Here is a 21,193-nt window from a genome sequence, read left to right on the forward strand (position 1 = left end):
CCCTATGCTGCCAGGAGTTGAACCCACAAAGGAGTCCCCTCTGCCTGCTGGCCCTGAGGCTGAGCGAACCATCAACCACTCAGATCATTACACCACGACCACCTCAGAACATAAGACCCAACCACATTATGATTAAAGAAAAAGAAAAACACACAGATTATTGGACAGAACTAATAGAATCCCAGAACAAAGTGGAAACATATGTTTACCTACCTGACCACAGTGTCTGACACCAAACTGAGGAGAACACTGACTCAGTACAGACTGAGTGAGCACCACCTGGCAGTGGAGGTGGGCTGACAGTACAGACTGAGTGAGCACCACCTGGCAGTGGAGGTGGGCTGACAGTACAGACTGAGTGAGCACCACCTGGCAGTGGAGGTGGGCTGACAGTACAGACTGAGTGAGCACCACCTGGCAGTGGAGGTGGGCTGACAGTACAGACTGAGTGAGCAGCACCTGGCAGTGGAGGTGGGCTGACAGTACAGACTGAGTGAGCAGCACCTGGCAGTGGAGGTGGGCTGACAGTACAGACTGAGTGAGCACCACCTGGCAGTGGAGGTGGGCTGACAGTACAGACTGAGTGAGCACCACCTGGCAGTGGAGGTGGGCTGACAGTACAGACTGAGTGAGCACCACCTGGCAGTGGAGGTGGGCTGACAGTACAGACTGAGTGAGCAGCACCTGGCAGTGGAGGTGGGCTGACAGTACAGACTGAGTGAGCACCACCTGGCAGTGGAGGTGGGCTGACAGTACAGACTGAGTGAGCACCACCTGGCAGTGGAGGTGGGCTGACAGTACAGACTGAGTGAGCACCACCTGGCAGTGGAGGTGGGCTGACAGTACAGACTGAGTGAGCACCACCTGGCAGTGGAGGTGGGCTGACGGTACAGACTGAGTGAGCACCACCTGGCAGTGGAGGTGGGCTGACAGTACAGACTGAGTGAGCACCACCTGGCAGTGGAGGTGGGCTGACAGTACAGACTGAGTGAGCACCACCTGGCAGTGGAGGTGGGCTGACAGTACAGACTGAGTGAGCACCACCTGGCAGTGGAGGTGGGCCGGCACAGACACACCTGGCTGCCCAGAGAGGAGAGGTTGTGTTCCTACTGTGATCAGGGAGCAGTCGAGACAGAGCTGCACTTCCTAACTTACTGCAACAAATATGAAGGTCTCAGAAACCAATATTTTACAAAAATAATCAAAATATTTCCAGATTTCCTCAATCTAAGTGACCCAGAGAGACTTCCGGTCCTGCTGGGAGAGAGGGAGGACTGCTGTAGACTGCAGTGAGATATGTAGCAGCCTGCCATGAGCTCCGTCACTCTGTGAGCCCCCCGGCACACATGGCTGATCATTAATGATTATTAACTAATAATCAACCTGTTATATATATTTACCGTATGTCCGATGTTACTCTTACCTACCTTCCATAGCCCCTCTTGTTCTCCATGCCCTTTTCTTTTACTATTGTTTATTTATTATTGTTTAATATTGTTTTATTCTTTATTATTGTTTATTTTGTCTATTTATGTTTATCATTACCATTATTACTTGTATTAAGATGCGTTGGCAACATTGTATTGTATACAGTCATGCCAATAAAGCCACTTGAATTGAATGGAATTGAGAGAGAGAAGCTGCTGCCTCATCAGAACTCCACCACGCACGTAGATGAGACGTGACAGTGGAGCGACTTGAACCTTTGTGAGTTATAAATCCATGAACATGACTTCCTTGTGGGGGCTAACAAGTCACCTTCCACTTATTCAACGTGCTTAAATATGAGTCATATTACAGAAGAGTGTCCATTTGTCCTTGTTAAAGCTAGGGTCTACAATCCCGGAGAGCTAGCAAGATCTGAAAGTGGCTCCTCCCCCTCCCGTCAGTGCTCCGTCCAAAGCCACGCCCCCACAAACTTGAACGAGCATCTGTTAGTGGGACTCAGCAGGGAGCAGACAGGAAGTCAAGCGCCAAAATAACAAACTACATCCTGTTACTTTTCAAAATAAAACACTCCGTGTTGACACCAGCACACATCGTGAGGCCAGCTGTCTACCGTACTACGTGGTGGCGGACTCAAACAGCAACCGGTGGGGATTGCCGGAAGGCGGAGCAAAACTGGATCGGAGCCGCAACGCAGAGGACCGTATTCAGTGGAAACTGGGCCGACTCATTAACCATTCTCATGGCTAAAAACAACACACAAAGAAGCTAACGTTAGCATTGGGCTAACACGAGCTACAAACGTAGCCAAGTTGGCAAACCTCACATAGTTCATGAAAATAACAAATCCCCCTGAAACAAAACAAATAATTACCTGTCCAACAGAAAGAGAGCAACCTCTGCATCACTGTTCAGGCCCTTCACATGCCACAGTTGTCTCCACCGCTCAAATGCGCACAGATGTTGACTCTGTCCAACTTCTTTCTTTATCCAGAGCCTTTTTCGTCGCAGCCTTTCCTGCCTCAGGCTTTCTTTTCTTTGCCTTTTTAGCGGGGTGAGCTGTTACAAGTAATGCTGGCTGCATTTTCTCTGCCATTGTAACCAAATGAACTCTTCTCCTGCAACTCCGTATTTCTGCAGAGGAGTGTGCTGAATATTTCCGGCATCAGTGAAACGTAACCTGTGCACGCGCGGAGGAGGGAGGGACAGAACCAGACATGAAGGCATCTGACCAATCCGTGTTATCTGGGCCGGATGGCACGGATTGGTCAGATGCACAGAGTGGTCAGATTTTTCTCAGTCCTACAGCTGCCACAGAGGTCCGATTATTTTCGTTCCTTTTTCTGAATACATAATGTATTGACTACTCTCAGGATAGCAGGATCATTTCACCCAGTATAACAAAATGTGTTTCTAAACAACATTACAGACCCGAGCTTTAAGCTAACTGCTGGTTAATGACAGTTAAGAATAATCTGACAGTTGTCTGTGTACTGTAGACTGTTTATCTTGCCACAAATCTTAAACTTCTTCCAGATATTGAGGTTACTGTGACTTTGCTGTTGTAAACATTGTTGTTCTACTAACAGTCACAGTAGTCATTTCCCGGTTTTGTCACATTTTAGATGTGTAGCCTGTATTTCTAGTTTGCACTTGGCCTCCAATAAATAGCCTAATAATAAACCAGTGTGTTATTGCTTTTTAAGAACCACAGCTGAATTTCATGTCATCCAAACCTCAGTATTATGATAATGTGAATAAACTCATGCTGACAATAATTTGTTGACACAAAAGAAACGGTAATTGCATATCACTCACAGCTACACAGGATACACAGCTAAGTAGTTAGCTTTTTATAAGTACTTCTGCCCCTCTATCATCATGTGCACGTCCCTGCGTATCATTATTATGTGAAGTGTGTGTGGATGTCCGAGCCTGCTGGAGGACACAGCAGGTCACCGTTGCTATGGTGACGGTGTCCTGTCGCTTTAAATGTTTGAAAGGACAGCGCGCGCACTCTCTCCCGGTGACGTCACAGTTCCATGAGGGGAAGATGGCGGCGGTGTTGGAGCGCAGCTTCATAGAAATCTGTGGATTTGAGAGGGAAACTCTGCACAGGTTCCGAGAAGTGCCTGTAAACCTCGGTAAAGTTCCTCACAGCCTCTTGACGCTCTGCGCTCTGTGTGTTCTGTCTGTGTTTCTCTGCTCTCCGCTCCACACGCGATTGTTATGATGTGCTAACAGCAGCTAGCACCGTTAACACGCTTTCCGGTAACGTTACCGGGCCCTGATGGAGCGTGTGGCTGTTACTTTGTTCGGAAATCGTAGTGACCTACAGCCTGAACGTGTTACACACAGCGTCATTAGCTTGTTAGCAGGCTAGTCCTCCGTGTGTGTGCAGGGGTCCTGCTCTCCCATTAGCTTCAGCTAACAGTAGGTAGCCGGTAGCTCGGATCTTGCTCCTCACCTGCCAGAAAGTGAAGCGATACAGCGAACGTTGCAAATGAACAACACGACATCATATACCGTCTTAGATTCACAAGTCCGCTGTCTTTGTTTACACTCTCTCTTTAAACGAGAGTGAACACGAACCAAACTGTGTTCCTCTCAGCTAGAAGCAGAGGCTCATTAGTCCAACAGCATTATACAAGTAAGAATCAGGTGTTAATGTCGATGTTCATCATCAGACCTCACATTTAACGTTACTCTCTCAAATGAGGAGAGCGTGCCTCCTGCTCATAGATCAGGTAAAATAAATCCTCTCTCCCTGATTGGCCGATGACAGCTACGTCAGTTGGTACCTGCTTCACTGGCGGTCAGCAGCCAGCCTCTCTGCTGCAGTGACGTCACAGTTGGTTTGTGGTTTGGTGATTTTGAGACTCAGTTTGCAGTTTATATGCTGTCATGACATCCTGTGCGCAGACTCATATTAAATGAATAGATGGTAATATTTATAATATATATAACTTTATTTGAAGAAACCAGAAGCAGCATTGAAGGTGCTGTACAACACAATCACTGATGACTGAATAGAGTTAACACACAGGATGTAACTATGAAAACTGCAGCACAGAAATCCAACACACACACACAGACACACACACACGGTTAAAACAATAAAAAGCATCACACGAGGCAAACATCAGACACAGTCAGAAACAGTCAGCTGACACTAGTCCCATTCACACTGCCGTTTGGATGCAGGGATCCTGTGCCAACTCTCCGCCTCTGTCTGAATCTCTCGGAAGAGGCGAGGGGTGAAATTTCACTTCGGCGCTGATATTGGTGAACAGATCAGCTGGCATCGCGTATCGAGGGTATGTCAGTCTGACAGTCTGATAACTGCACAGGTCCTTCACTCAACGAATACAGAGAAATGTCCCACAAAGCAATGTTACAGAACCAAACAGTAATGTAGTAACTGTCTTTGGCAACTTATGAGGAAAATAATACCGCAGTTATACGTGGAGAAGCGTCCGTCCTCCCGACTTACACAGCGGTTCGTCTTTAAGGCGGAGATGCTTCACTCTGCGTGATTGACCAACGGTGGAGAATTGTCGAGCCACTGCGGCGTTAATGCGGCGTCTCTGTGTGAAAAGAGCTTCTGCTTTATTATTAGAAGGACTTCCGGGAGCCACAGCTAGGTCTCAACAATTTGGAAGCGCAAAGTGGGGCCTGTCTGTGTCATCCTGTCTCTCTGATTTAAAGGAGTATAAAATCCATTCTGCACTCTATGGGTGACCAGTGTAGTATGGCCAAAGTCCTTCTAGGCAAGTCATGCCACTTGGCGGCCATCTTGGCGACGCCTCGAAAAGCCCAAAGAGACCAGACCCCTATCTAAATGAATGGAGGCATGGTCAAATCCACCCTTTAATGTGATAGCAGGACGGAAAAAACATACAGACATGCTCGCCAGTGAAATACGATACACATAAAAACAAAAAAACATCGACTTTACCGTAGAAATGATGTTTAAAACGCACTTTTCCTACAGGGAGAACTCCACTGCGCATGCGCGCGGATTTACGACACCGACGTCCATCATACGGCTGAATCTGTGCCGGCTGCTGTGCTCTGGGGCTGCGTCCGAAATAACCCACTCATTCCCTACTCCCTAGTCACTACATAGTGAGTCCAACATAGTGCACTATATAGTGAGCTCAACGGCAGAAAGAAAAACGGACTTTCGGACACTACTCCGGTGCCGTTAATGACTCTACCAGAGATGTTCTCGCTGTCGTAAAAACTACTTGTGTGCATGCGCTGGTGAAACAACATGATTGGGCTATAATTTTCCCGGTTCGGCTGTGACAACGCAGGTGATTGGCTGTTGGTGAAAGGGGCGGGATATGCGCCATCTTTGGCGTCGCAGATTTCCCCATTCAAAATGATCAGAGTGATCTGTCTCTACAATAGTAGAACGTCTCTGGTATGGCCAACATCGCTGTAATGTGTCACCTACATCTGTCACCACTTTACGTTTTTAGATCATTTCAGCTGCAACAGCTGGATCTGAGTCACAGAGGAGCGACTCAGGGTGGTGAACAGTGAAACAGACAGAGAATGTTGGATGATAAATGATAATGAATAGTTTGATGTTGGCTGTGTTTCTTAGTTGAAAGAAACAGGATCTGAACCCGTCCTTTTATAAATTAATCTGTTGATCAAAGATGAGCTTTATTCAGCCTTGTTTAAGATTTGCTGCTCAGGAACCAAAAGTATGATAATTGGATGTTGATGTTTGATCTCTTGTAGTTTTCTCCACAGCAGTCACATGATCCGGTCCTCCTCCTCCTCCTCGCTCTGTGTTGAGCTCCTCTGCACACACAGCTGATGATATAAATGTGTTTGCTGTGTACAGGTCTGAGTGCTCTTCCAGGTGGTGTGAAGTTTCCCGACAGCGCTGGAGCCTTTCATTATGAGGAGAGTGGGAAGCTGCTGTCTGTCACCAGTAACAGATTCATTCACTGGTCAGTAACATCCACTCATGTTTCCTGCAGACGTTCCTCCTGAAGGTCCTGCCTCACTGTGACATGAATTATTAATCACTTACGATTTGAGCTCAGTCACTCTGAAGTATCACAGTCAACGCACGTCATTTTAAATTTGCTGCAGGTAAAATAAAGCTAAGAAACAACTTTGATCCACACATGTAGCCTCGCATTAAGAACGATTTGTTCTCTTTAAATCTTACCTCACTAAAATCAAAGAAGAGATGTCCATAAATTAATTTATTAAAGAAGCAGAAAGTGTCAGGCAGCCAGTCTGAAGGTCTTTTAAACTGTATTTTATGTTGCCGCCAGAAAACCAAGTAACACAGTAAAAACTCGCTGGGGAGGCGTTTCTGATCAATTCAATCAATTTCAATTTTATTTGTAAGGGACAATGTGCAATTAAAACATAAATGTGACCATTCATTGCATTGCACCAGAGTTAGCCTTGGGCTAATTTACATCTGCAGTCCCACTGGCAGGAAACACAAATACAACTTATGTGAAAACATCAAACATCACTCAATAAATAAAATCGGGTAACAAGAAGCAATATAATGCATATGAAATGTCCAATACACAGTGGCATACACATCACACACACACACACACCTACACACACACACACACACACAGACACACGCGCACAGACACACGCGCACACCTTGTCAGCCCCAGTAGGAAGATAAAAAGTGAGACTGAAGGTTATGAGGACTGATTAACTAACAATGTCAGTGCATTGTTGAGAGATTTTTGTGTAGACGTGCACGTTTGGTTCCCATCATAGAAGAGTGGCATTGTGTTTCAGTACGATTATACTGAGAAACAAAACTTTCACAAAGATCACTATCGCATAACCCCAACAGGAAACGTACAGCCCGTTCAGCAGCCTGGTCGTGATCAGTGATACCACTGATCTCTTTTCTGATCCAATACCAAATCAAATCCAGACCTGTATTGCCAGTAACAGTATGATAATGATACTTTGTGCAACAGCCAAATAAAACATCATTCAATAGTTTTAGTAAAGTACATGGTAAGTTATTTGTCATTATACAACACAGGGTTGAATATGAAAATGAGGGTTTGTAACTCCTTCATGCTACAAAAACACAAAACATATATACAGTGATTTATACGTTGGTTTTACTGGCGGACTAACAACCACACTGCCATCCACTGTATCGGAGTATAACATCATGCTATTCATTAACGGTTCCTCACCATTGTGTGTTTGTGTATTCACACCGTGACTGCATGCAGGTCTACGTCAGGTGACACGGTGCAGCTGGTGGAGCAGTCTCTGGACACCAACCTGCTCAACAACGCTGTCAAACTCAAGTTCAGCCACTGCACTGTTCTTCCTGGAGGAGTCAACATTCAGGAGACCCTCAACAATGTCATCATCCTTGTCTGCACCAATCAGAGCATCCACAGACTGGTGCTACCACACCCCTCCCGCATGTACCGGAGCGTGAGTATATAATACTGAAACAGAAGGGGTTAAAGATGTAGATCACAGTAGATGACTAACAGATGTGTCCCTGTCAACCATCTCCAGGAGCTGGTGACGGAGCTTCACATGCAGTCAATCTTCACTGATGTGATGAAACTGAGTGTGCAGGACTCCTCTCACAGTGCCGTCATCCCCAGCTCAGTGGTCCAGACTGGGAGTCCTATCACCTCCACAGCCTGGCTCAGTCAGTCTGGAGAGGCTCACTACGCTCTTGCTTCACCTGCTGGAGGCATCATGGTGGTCACACTGCCACCGCACGACACACAGGGTAACACAGTGGTCTCAGACTGTCCTAAAACTGCACTCACATGTACATTAAAGCAGTTACCAGTGACTGATTCCTGCTGTTCACCATCAGTACAAAGACAATTATAATAACTGTGTGTGTGTGTGTGTGTGTGTGTGTGGTGGGGGGGGCAGGCAGTGTGTCGGTGCTGGAGCTGAAGAGGAGCTCCATGATGTGGAGGTTGTCTGGCTGGATGCCCACAGCGATTCGTGGGGAGCAGAGTCCAGCTGACCTGGTGCTCAGTGTGGCTGTCAGAGAGCTGGAAGAAGACTCCTTCATCTTCGCACTCTGTCAGGATCACAAGCTGCGCATGTGGTCCTTCAGGGTGAGACCTCACTTCAACATCAGTCATACAGGTGAGGCTCAGGCACAGACTAACACTGCATCACAAAATCCTCGTTCCAGGAGCAGGCGTGTCTGCTGGAGGCTGACATGTTGGAGTACATGCCGGCCTGTAAAGGAGTGAAGCGTTTGTCGGGTCAGGGTCATCGTCTGAGACTGGCCTTCTCCTCCACCACCGGCCTCTGTCTGTGTGTCTACCTGGCCGTCCCTCAGAGAGGACAGTTCGCCGTCCTGCAGCTGGTCGCCACCGACAACAACCGCTACAGCCTAGATCACATCTCGTCTCTCTTCACCACACAGGTTTCTGATCAATGTTATTTATTGTCACACATGAACATCACATGATAAATAATGAATTAAAATGTTGTCTGTGTGATTCCGTCTGTCATCAGGAGACTCTGGTGGATTTTGCTCTGACTTCCACAGACATTTGGGGCGTCTGGGTGGACGACTCCAATACAACTGTGGTCAAATACATCAACTTTGAGCAGTGAGTAGTCCCAGAGATCTTTTCTGCATATGAACAAAAAAAATTACATCGAAGAAAAATGTCTTAATTTCTCTGACAGCAGAACAGATAAGATAGCTCATCAATACTACGGTCTTTAATAATTGTTTAATACTGGGTTTCTGTCCCCAGTAACTGAAGGAAGGTGTTCCACTTCCTGTTCCCTTTCTACGACTGGATAACATTCACACTTAACTCTCCTCCTCCTCCCGGCCCCTGAATCTGTCTGAATAGAGCTTTATATTAGACCTTTACAGATGTCTCTTTATAACTGTGTGTGTGTGTGTGTGTGTGTGTGTGTGTGTGTGTGTGTGTGTGTGTGTGTGTTGCAGTAACACAGCTGGTCAGTGGAACCAGGTGTTTGTTCAGCCTCCGCCTGAGGAAGAAGTCCACATCGGAGTGGACCAGGACCCCAGAGTAAGTGTAATTGATCAGTGTTCAGCTCTCAGTCTGTCAGTTCACAGCTACATGAACCTGCATCTGAGTGACCACCTGTGATCTGATGTCATTTCCTGCTCTATATGAAACAAACCCGTCCATCACTGAGCCAATCAGACTCCATGTTTCTACTCAAAGACAGAAAGAAGTTCATGTAGAACATTTGCTGAATGAACAAGAAGGTCCAAATAATGCAGAATGAGTCAGAGACAGAGTTTCACAGAGTTTATAAAGTGTCTCCAACTCAACAACTCACTAAACTGACACATTTGTTAAGGGAGTCTGGGGACTTTCTCCACGGGGACAAAGAAGTAGCCTCTATTGTTACTGTTTAGTGTCTTTGTAACATGTGACATGTTTAGATCAATAACATGTTTCTTCTTTCATAAACAAACTGTCTTCCTCAGCAGTTAACTGTTATTAAGCAGAAGACTTTTAGGGGTGTACACTGTTGTCCTGATAGAAACAGATGTGTGCTGTCCGGTCCCTGCAGTCTCCTGGAACAGTCCTGTTTTGCAGCAGATGGTGGAATATAAACAGTGACACCATTAGCATGCAAGAACTGTGGCAGAGAGTAAGGCCTCTGTCCTGCCGCCATCAGTTTAATATCAGGGATATTGCTTCATAGTTACATGTGCAGGATTGCACCACTGATAGTTAATAAGACAGCAGGACTTTGTCTCCCTCCTCCTCCTCACACTGACAGTTGGTTCAGTCAGGCTGTCTGGTATATTCCATTCAGCCACATCTCCATGAAGCACAGCGAACAGAACTGTGACTCTCACCTTCCTCACGGTGATCAACAGAAGAGAATTAGACTGTCAGACTTACACACACCGACAATGTGTTTAGAGAAGCAGATAAACGTCCAGAAACAAATAATAGTGTGAGCAGCTGGTCGCTCAGCACCTGGAGGTGAAGAGAGAAACTCTGATCAAACATTTAGTAGAGTTTATTTGGAAGACGTTTAATGTAATAAATATATTCAATACAGTTTAATAAGAACAAAATGTATTGATGTGAGAGAAAAAACTGGAGGAAAAACAGGAAATTATTAAAAATGGACAAAGTTTTGAAATACTAAATTGAATGTATCCAGGTGATCAGGTGTGTTGTCATGGTAACTGAACTCTCACTATTCACTCATCATGTTTATAATACTGTGTTTATGTTAACAGGAGACGTACCTGGAGGTTCTCTTCTCTCCTCTGCGCTTCACAGCTTCAGCCATAGTGAAAGCTCTACAGGTGAGAGACTACCTGCTGTAGTGAAAGCTCTACAGGTGAGAGACTACCTGCTGTAGTGAAAGCTCTACGGGTGAGAGGCTACCTGCTGTAGTGAAAGCTCTACGGGTGAGAGACTACCTGCTGTAGTGAAAGCTCTACAGGTGAGAGACTACCTGCTGTAGTGAAAGCTCTACAGGTGAGAGACTACCTGCTGTAGTGAAAGCTCTACGGGTGAGAGACTACCTGCTGTAGTGAAAGCTCTACGGGTGAGAGACTACCTGCTGTAGTGAAAGCTCTACGGGTGAGAGACTACCTGCTGTAGTGAAAGCTCTACAGGTGAGAGACTACCTGCTGTAGTGAAAGCTCTACAGGTGAGAGACTACCTGCTGTAGTGAAAGCTCTACGGGTGAGAGACTACCTGCTGTAGTGAAAGCTCTACGGGTGAGAGACTACCTGCTGTAGTGAAAGCTCTACAGGTGAGAGACTACCTGCTGTAGTGAAAGCTCTACGGGTGAGAGACTACCTGCTGTAGTGAAAGCTCTACGGGTGAGAGACTACCTGCTGTAGTGAAAGCTCTACGGGTGAGAGACTACCTGCTGTAGTGAAAGCTCTACGGGTGAGAGACTACCTGCTGTAGTGAAAGCTCTACAGGTGAGAGACTACCTGCTGTAGTGAAAGCTCTACAGGTGAGAGACTACCTGCTGTAGTGAAAGCTCTACAGGTGAGAGACTACCTGCTGTAGTGAAAGCTCTACAGGTGAGAGACTACCTGCTGTAGTGAAAGCTCTACAGGTGAGAGACTACCTGCTGTAGTGAAAGCTCTACAGGTGAGAGACTACCTGCTGTAGTGAAAGCTCTACAGGTGAGAGACTACCTGCTGTAGTGAAAGCTCTACAGGTGAGAGACTACCTGCTGTAGTGAAAGCTCTACAGGTGAGAGACTACCTGCTGTAGTGAAAGCTCTACAGGTGAGAGACTACCTGCTGTAGTGAAAGCTCTACAGGTGAGAGACTACCTGCTGTAGTGAAAGCTCTACAGGTGAGAGACTACCTGCTGTAGTGAAAGCTCTACAGGTGAGAGACTACCTGCTGTAGTGAAAGCTCTACAGGTGAGAGACTACCTGCTGTAGTGAAAGCTCTACAGGTGAGAGACTACCTGCTGTAGTGAAAGCTCTACAGGTGAGAGACTACCTGCTGTAGTGAAAGCTCTACAGGTGAGAGACTACCTGCTGTAGTGAAAGCTCTACAGGTGAGAGACTACCTGCTGTAGTGAAAGCTCTACAGGTGAGAGACTACCTGCTGTAGTGAAAGCTCTACAGGTGAGAGACTACCTGCTGTAGTGAAAGCTCTACGGGTGAGAGACTACCTGCTGTAGTGAAAGCTCAGTCCTCAGTTCCTAAAATGCACACACACACACACACACACACACACACACACACACACACACACACACACAGTCATAGTGAGTCACCTGGTGTGTACCTGTGTGTTTCAGATCTACCGCAGAGGCTCAGAGAGGATCACTGATGTGTCCTGGGAGACTCTGAAGAAGGAGGTGACGGTGGCTGTGGAGAGTGAGGTGTGTTTACTACACAAACAGCTGTTTGTAACTGGAGGTAGTGTCTGTATCAGTCAGTGATTCACTAATCTGTCCTCCGGACTGTCTCCCCTCTGGTCTCCCCTCTGGTCTCCCCTCTGGTCTCCCCTCTGGTCTCCCCTCTGGTCTCCCCTCTGGTCTGTCTCTCTCTCCTCCGGTCTGTCTCTTCTCTCCCTACAGCTGCAGAGCAGTGTGACAGAGTTTGAGTTTTCTCAGGAGGAGTACCGTCAGCTGCAGGTGGAGTTCTGGTCCAAGTTCTACGCCTGCTGTCTTCAGTATCAGGAGGCTTTGTCCATGCCTCTGGGTCTGACTGTCAGCCAGCACACCAACATGGTCTGTCTGCTCAAGAAGGTAAAAACACGGACCAAACTGACCAGGGGCTGCTGCGACCGACAAACAGACAGACTGATTTTAGCCAGTTTCTCAGCTCCTTGATGGTGAATTGTTTGAGTTGATCAGAAGAAAATCATATTTATTCATTCTGTCAGTTAACAACAGACGTCCTCTCGGGACACTCTTCGGTTTGAAAAGGTCAGATTGTACATTTGATCACGTGACAACGAGCAGTCTGTGTTTCAGGGTTTTGTGTCGTTCTTGCTGCCGTGTTTTGCTGTGGATCATCTGTACCTGTCGTATGATGAGTACCTGTTCTCAGAAGAGGAGACGCCCCTCACTGAAGGTGAGCACTCCTGATGTCTACTGAGGGACACTCAGCAACAACAGGGCTGCTGTAGAGACACACTGTTGTTCTATAATGCTCCCTGTACTGTAGTGATAGAAGTACAAGAGAAGTATTGTAAAGATGTATGTTGTGATGTATATTTTCAGACCCTGAGGTGGGCCGTGACATCCTGCAGCTGGTTCAGTGTCTGCGGCTCGTCAGTGATGCAGTTTCCGGAGAGATGGCGTATGAGATGGAGAAAGCTCTGGAACACCTTCAGTCACCTGAGAGGGCCGCTGAGCTCGTCCTGGAAAACATGCTGTCGAATGACAAGTCAGTATCTCACATACATCACTTCTGTGTACTGACAGCATGAAGCATAACAACTTCTGAGGTCAGCTAGAGAGAAGAGTTGACCTATACAATCTGTAATGTGTTCAATATTAACAGCCGTGTTTTATGAATGCGAGTGTGTGACGTCTTGTTTCCTGCAGCGATAACGTGATCGAGGACATCCAGAACAAACTGCAGGACATCCGGAACCCCATGGCAGCCATGATGGTCCTGCTGAGGGAACTGGACCTGGAGACGGACTCAGAGGTCGGAGGAGATGGACCCATTACACCTGGTATGACATTATCAATCACATGTTGCATATATTTACTATGCCCAAGTGAAGGTGTGTCCTCAGGTGTTGGTTGTCCCTGCTCTGTGTCTTGCAGGTCAGAGCCTGAACATGAGGATCAGCCTGTCTCAGCTGTACGGCAGCAGCTCGGCCGTGTCTGTCGTCTGTCAGGCTGTCTGTCACATGACCATGACCAGAGCTCTGTTCTGTAGAGACCTGCTGATCCTGCAGAAACTCTACCTGCGCTTTGGAGACAATGTAAACACGCACGCACGCATGCACGCACGCACGCACACACACACGCACACACACACACACACACAGTATTGTAGCGCCCTCAGCTGGACCACAAGGCAAACTGCTTCAGGTTGATCACAGAAGAGTTTGAGTTCCAACAGCTTGATAGTCTTTGAATGTGTCATTTTCTGCCACGTCTGAAAGTTTGTATAGAGGATAAAAAAAGACTAACATGAGAAACACACACACCATCAGTAACTTGTCCTCTGAACCTCTGAAGTGCAGCTGAATGATTTTAACATTTTGAGGGTTAATGATGATTAATCACCTGATCTGTCAATGACACTGAAACTGTGTGTGTGTGTGTGTCTCAGGTGTTTCTGGGTGGGGGGGCTCAGCTGCTGCAGCTCCAGCAGGACCTGATTCCTCGGAGCTCCCACCTGCTGTCCTCCTATTACCTCCTCAAACACATCAGCCAAAGCCTGGCCTCTTCCGTCCCTGTGGACATCATGTGAGTACACACTTATGTGTATGACAACACACTCATACACACCTACAATTTAGAAGTTGATCACATCAGAAACGTTCACCTTTGTATGATGTGAGATGTGAAACGGGTGTAGTGACCGCTGACCTTTGACCTCCTGCAGAGACGCTAACCTGCAGCACCTCACAGTGTTGGAGCTGTCTGACACTCCGGCTCTCTCCACCAACAGATCAGGTCAGTGACGCTGAACTCAGAGCAGATATCTCAAACATCTTTCAGCACCTGTCAACAACACAGCAACTCAAATTATCAGACAGGAAGACACAAATGATACAATAGCTAATATAAGATGATATAAGAGACAATATAGAGAGATGATATGAAAACGCATCAACAGGGTTTTTATAAAGTGAAGTAGAAGATTAAGGAGCTCATGTTGTCTCTGTGTCAGCAGTGCTGAGTCCTCAGACGGTGGTGGAGCTCTTCTATCAGACGGCCGCCCGGAGGATCATCATCTCTCACATTTACTCTCAGCAGCAGAGTAACTCTCTGCTCCACTGGAGTCACATGATCTCCAACGTGGTAAACCTTCTCGCTCAGCTGCTGTATCCTTCAACAACACACTGAACAGCTGTAATGTCCAGGGACAGAATTTCATGCATTCTGCTGGCTTCCTGTCTTGACCTGTTGTTGTTGTTGCTGCTGTTGTTGAATCTTAACTGGTGTCTCCCAGTTGGCCCAGTAACCCTGGTTTCCAGTTCCCAGAGTGTCTGATGGCTAACTGTCAGTACACACAGCTGCAGGTGAGTTAACACTAGCTTCATCCTCTTCTCCACACGCCTGATGGTTCAGCTGCTGCTTCAGTCTCAGGCTGTAGAAGATTGACCTCCACTTCTACTGATGTCAGAGTATTCAGACTGTTAGTGAGGGACACGTCGTTCTTCATGTTGTAGTTATGCCTCACTGTGATTGGTTCTACTGTTTCTGATGAGACTGGTGATGTAATTGGCTGAGAGTGTATCTGTCGCTGTAACCCTTCAGGATGAGCATCTCACCTGTGTGTTTCTGTGTGCAGGAGTACGTGAGGCTGATTGGTCCCTGGTGTCAGGTGAACATTGGCTCCTGTCGCTTCATGTTGGGGCAGTGTTACCTGGCCAACGGGGAGGGTCAGAAGGTGAGTGACAGCACAGAGTGATGATGTTGGTTTGTGCCTGTACATCCTGGGGGCAGATCACATGAACCGTGGCTCGTCATCTTTCAGGCTCTGCAGTGTTTCCAGGAGGCAGCGACAGAGGTGGAGAAGGAGGAGTTCCTGATGAGACTGACAGGCAGCGAGGAGGAGGAGCCTGCCTCCACCCCCAGACTGCAGTACTACAACAAGGTACAACCAGGTTACAGTGCTACAAGGTGACAGGACACCTGAAGTAACACTCATTTCTGAACAGAAGAACATTAAACATATCTAACAATCAGTCAACAAGTCGTGTGTGTGTGTGTGTGTGTGTGTGTGTGTGTGTGTGTGTGTGTGTGTGCGCGTGCAGGTGCTGCGGTTGTTGGAGGATGTCGGTCTACCTGAGCTGGTGATCCAGTTGGCCTCTCTGGCCATTACAGAGGCCGTCAGCGACGTCAACAGTCAGGTAAACGGCTGCTTAGAGGCACGACTTGATTTATTTTGACATCATCTCACTGAGTTCAGATCAGTGCTGCAGTTTACTGTATTATTAATATATAAATATTTATTATAAATGCATAAACCTGTGGTTGTGTTCAGGCTGCTCTGTGGACTCGAATATTCAAGCATCATCTGGACCTCGGACACAACAGTGAAGCTTATGAAGCCCTCACACAGAACCCAGACTGCAGCATGTACGTGGTGCTGATGATGATGATGATGATGATGATGATTACTAATACTTTTAATTTTACAACTTTTCAGAGTAAAGATGGAAATATAAAATTCTTGTCAAACAAATGAAGACAGTTAACATGACCACAACAGTTATTACATATAGTTAACCAGAATTAATGGTATTATGGTGTTATAGGGTTATTACTTCGACCTGTATATTGATTGTGTATAATGTGTTCTCAGGCAGCTGGACTGTCTCCGTCAGTTGGTGGTGGTTCTGTGTGAACGCTCTCAGCTCCAGGATTTAGTCCAGTTCCCCTACGTCAACCTGCATGATGAGGTAAAACCTTCTCCTGACCTGTGACCTTTGAGCCCGACCTGCCTGAAGGTCACAAATGATAGATAAGTTTCACACAAGCAGACAGCGCTGGTCACTAAACTCACTGTGGCCACTAGATGTCTCTGATTAACATGCTCCAGTCGTTCAAAGAGCTTTATTGTCTCCTCTGAACAGTCTTAACTCTGAAAACATATTGGTGAGGACCAAACGTCTCACCTGAGGGTTGAAACGCAATGAAATAGTCCCAGTAACAATCGTCCTCACGGAGCTGTAGTGCTACTGTCCTGTCTTCTAAGGGATTAAAGACAGACATGTTGTCTCCTCATCAGGTGGTCAGTATCATCGAGTCTCGAGCGCGAGGTTTGGACCTGCTGGCTCATAATTACTACGAGCTGCTGTACGCCTTCCACATCAACAGACACAACTACAGGAAAGGTACGACAGACACACCTGTCTGATGCTGATACACACTTGGTTATTCTACTAACATCTGTTACTGAAGCCAAACGTCTCTCTGTCATGTGATATTATTAAATGTGTGTGTGTTCCTTCAGCGGGGACAGTCATGTTTGAGTTCGGGATGCGTCTCGGTCGGGAGGTTCGGACTCGTCTCGGCCTTCAGAAGCAGGTGAATTGTTACCTGGCTGCTCTCAACTGTCTCCGCCTCATCAGACCAGAGTACGCCTGGATCGTCCAGCCCGCCTCCGGAGCTGTGGTACATATACTCATATATATACTTTACATATAAACATATACACATTTCTACTAATACATATAATTATACACACATACAGTGTATACACACAGCAGGATCTGTGTGTAGAGTTTGTCATTGTTGTTTGTGTTTGATGCAGTATGAACGTCCGGGAGCGTCTCCAAAGAGAAACTCTGACGGAGAGTTTTCTTCTGAACCAGGTGACTTCAATTGTCTTCAACAAAACTTTATTAACAGCCTCACTGTGGACAGTCAGTCATTACTCAGCATTAGTTTTCAGTGACAGTAATTTGTTTAGTAGTTTTGTAATCAGTGACAAAGAGGCTAAGAGTAAAACAGGAAGCATTAAAATAATTGGATAACCTGAAGATTGAAAGAGGTCATGTTCTGTTTTTTGGGTTTTTGCTTTTCCTTCATTTTGTTTGAAATATCTTTGTGCCTCTACAAAGTGAAAAAGCCCGAAGTCCACACCAGAGGGAGTTACTTTCTGAGGCTCTGCCTGAAATGCCTTAACTTATGTACATCACTATGTAACAGGCGTTAAGTAAATACATGAATTATAAAAGTAGCCTAATACAATATCAAACTCTATAATCGTCTGTCACTCTAACATTTAAACCCCCTGTAACAACTTCACCACCATTTAAGCTCACAGATACCAGGCATCTAAATCCATCACTTGTTTTTATTGATTTAAGATCATTCAAATCAAATCAATTCAATTTTATTTATATAGCCCAAAATCACAATCGCATTGCCTCGATGGGCTTTACAATCTGTACAGTGAACAACATCCTCGATTCCAGTGAGGAAAAACTTCACGTTGATGGAAAAAAAACCTTTTAACAGGGTAAAAAAAAACAATGGAAGAAACCTCAGGAAGAGCCACAGAGGAGGATCCCTCTGCCAGGACGGACACACATGCAATAGATGTTGCGTGTACAGAAAAGAGCAACAATTCACAGTTGCAATAATCATTGCATTATTCGCAGAGAAATTAGCAAAAATGTTGAAAAACCTCTTATCTCACAATGGTGAAGAAAGTGGGGAAAATTCCCAGATCTGTCTCTTTTTATCCAGATCCGTGTGTATACATGCATGCATACATACATACATACATACATCCATCCATCCATCCATCCATCCATCCATCCATCCATCCATCCATCCATCCATCCATCCATCCATCCATCCATCCATCCATCCATCCATCCATCCATACATACATACATACATACATACATACATAACAACACATTATGACTACTACAGATACTTTTGGTGTCCACATGATATAAACCAGGGTTACACAGACCTGCAGTGACGGTTGAAGATGATTGAATAAAATGTTGAAATATAAATGAAATGTTTTTAAATGTTATTTTGAGTAAATTCATTGTTATATTATTTGAATTATAAAAAAAAAATTATAGTCTAATTAAAAAAAAAAAATATTGATAGACGAATTGATACATAAATAATCATCAGGTGCAGACATGTGCAAAACAGTGTGAAAGCTGCAGCAAAGAAAAAATAATGTGAAGTATGTAAACCTGTTCCACGAGGACACTCGGATAAATGTATGGAAAATTAGCAGAACGTGACCTCTTTAAAAGTAGAAGAGAGAAACGGTAAACAACAGACTCAACTAGAGTCAGAAAAGTCCAACTGTCTTCTGGACAGGAAGTCTTCAGTGGACTGTAGGTGGTTTATTGTGGGACGCTCTGCCCCCTGGTGGATGACGACCACATCACACACAATAAACATGACCTGTGTTTAGATAAAAACAGATGCTGGTAAATGTTGACCTCATCAGGTGACACTCACATGAATTAATGTGTTGATACATGAGTAAATGTTGATGTGATCACATGATGTCATCTATCTAAAAACTTTGATCTCCTGCAGTCAAACGTCAGGTCGACATCCTGGAACTCAGGGACCTGGAGAAAGAATACATCCTGTCCCGCAGCCGTCTCACCCTCGCCCAGCACCACCCGCCGTCTGCGGCCATCGCTGGTACACCTGTTCACCTCTAACACCTGGAATACCTGTTCACCTTCAGCACCTGCAGCTGTCTCACCTGTCTGTGTCTCACATGTAGGCAGTGCGTCAGCGGTGGAGATGGTGTCCCTGTTGGTCCAAACTGGGCTCTTTGACTCGGCTCTGTCCGTCTGTCAAACCTTCAGACTGAACCTGACGCCCGTCTTTGAGGGTTTGACCTTCAAGTGAGTTTTAACCTTATTCAGTTTTCAGATGATGACAGATGTGTAGTCACATGATCACATGACTTCAACATGGCTGCACTTCAATAATATCAGTGTTTTTCTGTATATTTTTATTTGGGAACAGATTTTCAGTTTTCTACAGAATCCTGTGAATCTTCATGTTTTAGACCGGAAGTTTAAATAAAAGCCCCTTTCCAAGACGGGAATCATGCGCCGATTCTCCGCATTGTCCTGTGTGAAAGTTTCAGATGTGCAGAGGGGGAACAGTTTGACTGCGGCTCTGATCCGCCTCCGGAGGTAGTATCAGAGCCACAGCAGAGGAGGGATGGGTCTGTGTGAATGGAAAAGCTGGGTTGGGGCTGGTGGCGTCCACAGCCCGGTGGCGTCCACAGCCCGGTGGCGTCCACAGCCCGGTGGCGTCCACAGCCCGGTGGCGTCCACAGCCCGGTGGCGTCCACAGCCCGGTGGCGTCCACAGTCTGGAGAATTTGGTGATGATGTGGAGTCTCTGTGTGAGAAGGACTGAAGTTTATACATGTTTGAGTTGTAGTTCCAACATAAAAAGTGGACAACATCTGAAGGATTGAACTTTAAACAGTCAGAAATATTTGAATATTTAGTTTTGTAAATTTGAAGTGTTGTTTGTCTGTTATTGTTATGAGCTGATGTAAACATCACGAGGAGACAATGACACGTCAAGTCATCATTGGTTCTTCTTCAGGTGCGTTAAGCTTCAGTTTGGGGGGGAGGAGACTCAGAACGAAGCCTGGAGCTGGTTGGCTGCTAATCAGCTGTCATCAGTTGTCAACACCAAAGAGTCCAGGTCTGACTTTATTCATCTAAACTTTATCGACATTAAAGAGTCCCGACATCTTTCTTTCATCTAAAAATCTTTCTTCTACTTCTTGTGTCCAGTGCGACAGACGAGGCATGGCGGCTGCTCGCCTCTTACCTGGACAGGTACTCCTCCTCTAACGCTCAGTACCACCGCTGTGTCATCAACAAGCTGCTGTCCCACGGCGTCCCGCTGCCTGATTGGCTGGTCAAGTCTTACAAGGTGAGAGATCGGCCAATAGAGAGGAGAGACAGTTGACGTTGATGTCATTGGTATTCAGACCGATCCTGGTTATTTTCCCATGATGCACTGCTGTATATTTCAGGCTGTGGACGCTGCGTCTCTGCTGCGGCTCTTCCTGAACTTTGACCTGCTGGACGCTGCAGCTGAGCTGGTGCTGGAGTACGTAGACGCTCTGCTGGGGAGAGGACACCAGTACTTTGGAATAGAGGTACTTCAGATAATCAGCACTGTAGTACACTGATGTGTTCGCTGTGAGGACGTTTAATGTCCCCGACAACCTCGGTAGTCTCATTCAGACACTCGTTAGCAACCGCTAACTGTTTTTAACACATGAAGGGATTATAATTAAACTGTGGGACATTTAATGATTTTATTTTGGAGAACAACACATGTTAATTATTCAGCCACACACCTCATTTCATGTTAGCATTAGCCTGTCCTAGCTAACATCAGAGTTTGTTACATCGTGTTCCACTTCCAGCTTTAAATAAATGTTAAAATATGTGTTGCTATTGTAGTCATGTTAGCTCAGAAGTGATGGAATGCTTAACAGAGTAAATATGTTGATTTATTTTAAATGTGACCTCCAGATTTTCATCATCCATCTTTAAAGTCAAATGATTAAGA

The 21,193-nt window shown here is 45.9% G+C and overlaps 1 protein-coding gene across 2 annotated transcripts; it reads left to right on the forward strand.

Moving 5' to 3' along the window:
* The first annotated feature begins 3,463 nt into the window (after positions 1 to 3,463).
* On the forward strand, positions 3,464 to 21,187 carry nup160 (nucleoporin 160). Of its 2 annotated transcripts, none has more exons than XM_030426428.1 (32): positions 3,464 to 3,590; positions 6,308 to 6,416; positions 7,701 to 7,911; positions 7,999 to 8,221; positions 8,374 to 8,564; positions 8,645 to 8,881; positions 8,974 to 9,071; positions 9,422 to 9,506; positions 10,706 to 10,774; positions 12,246 to 12,329; positions 12,528 to 12,698; positions 12,915 to 13,026; positions 13,176 to 13,341; positions 13,503 to 13,636; positions 13,731 to 13,891; positions 14,245 to 14,381; positions 14,521 to 14,591; positions 14,812 to 14,962; positions 15,091 to 15,160; positions 15,433 to 15,531; positions 15,619 to 15,738; positions 15,899 to 15,994; positions 16,129 to 16,223; positions 16,450 to 16,546; positions 16,876 to 16,981; positions 17,101 to 17,261; positions 17,401 to 17,461; positions 19,170 to 19,280; positions 19,366 to 19,489; positions 20,210 to 20,311; positions 20,404 to 20,545; positions 20,649 to 21,187. In XM_030426428.1, the coding sequence occupies exons 1-32, from the start codon at positions 3,500 to 3,502 to the stop codon at positions 20,805 to 20,807; spliced, it is 4,044 nt and encodes a 1,347-aa protein (XP_030282288.1). In that variant the 5' UTR covers positions 3,464 to 3,499; the 3' UTR covers positions 20,808 to 21,187. The 2 variants fall into 2 exon arrangements, with proteins under 2 accessions (XP_030282288.1, XP_030282289.1); XM_030426429.1 differs by having other exon boundaries at positions 12,927 to 13,026.
* The last annotated feature ends 6 nt before the right edge of the window (positions 21,188 to 21,193 follow it).

Source organism: Sparus aurata, chromosome 8 (genome assembly GCF_900880675.1).
Source record: "Sparus aurata chromosome 8, fSpaAur1.1, whole genome shotgun sequence".
In the NCBI taxonomy this organism is placed as follows: domain Eukaryota; kingdom Metazoa; phylum Chordata; class Actinopteri; order Spariformes; family Sparidae; genus Sparus; species Sparus aurata.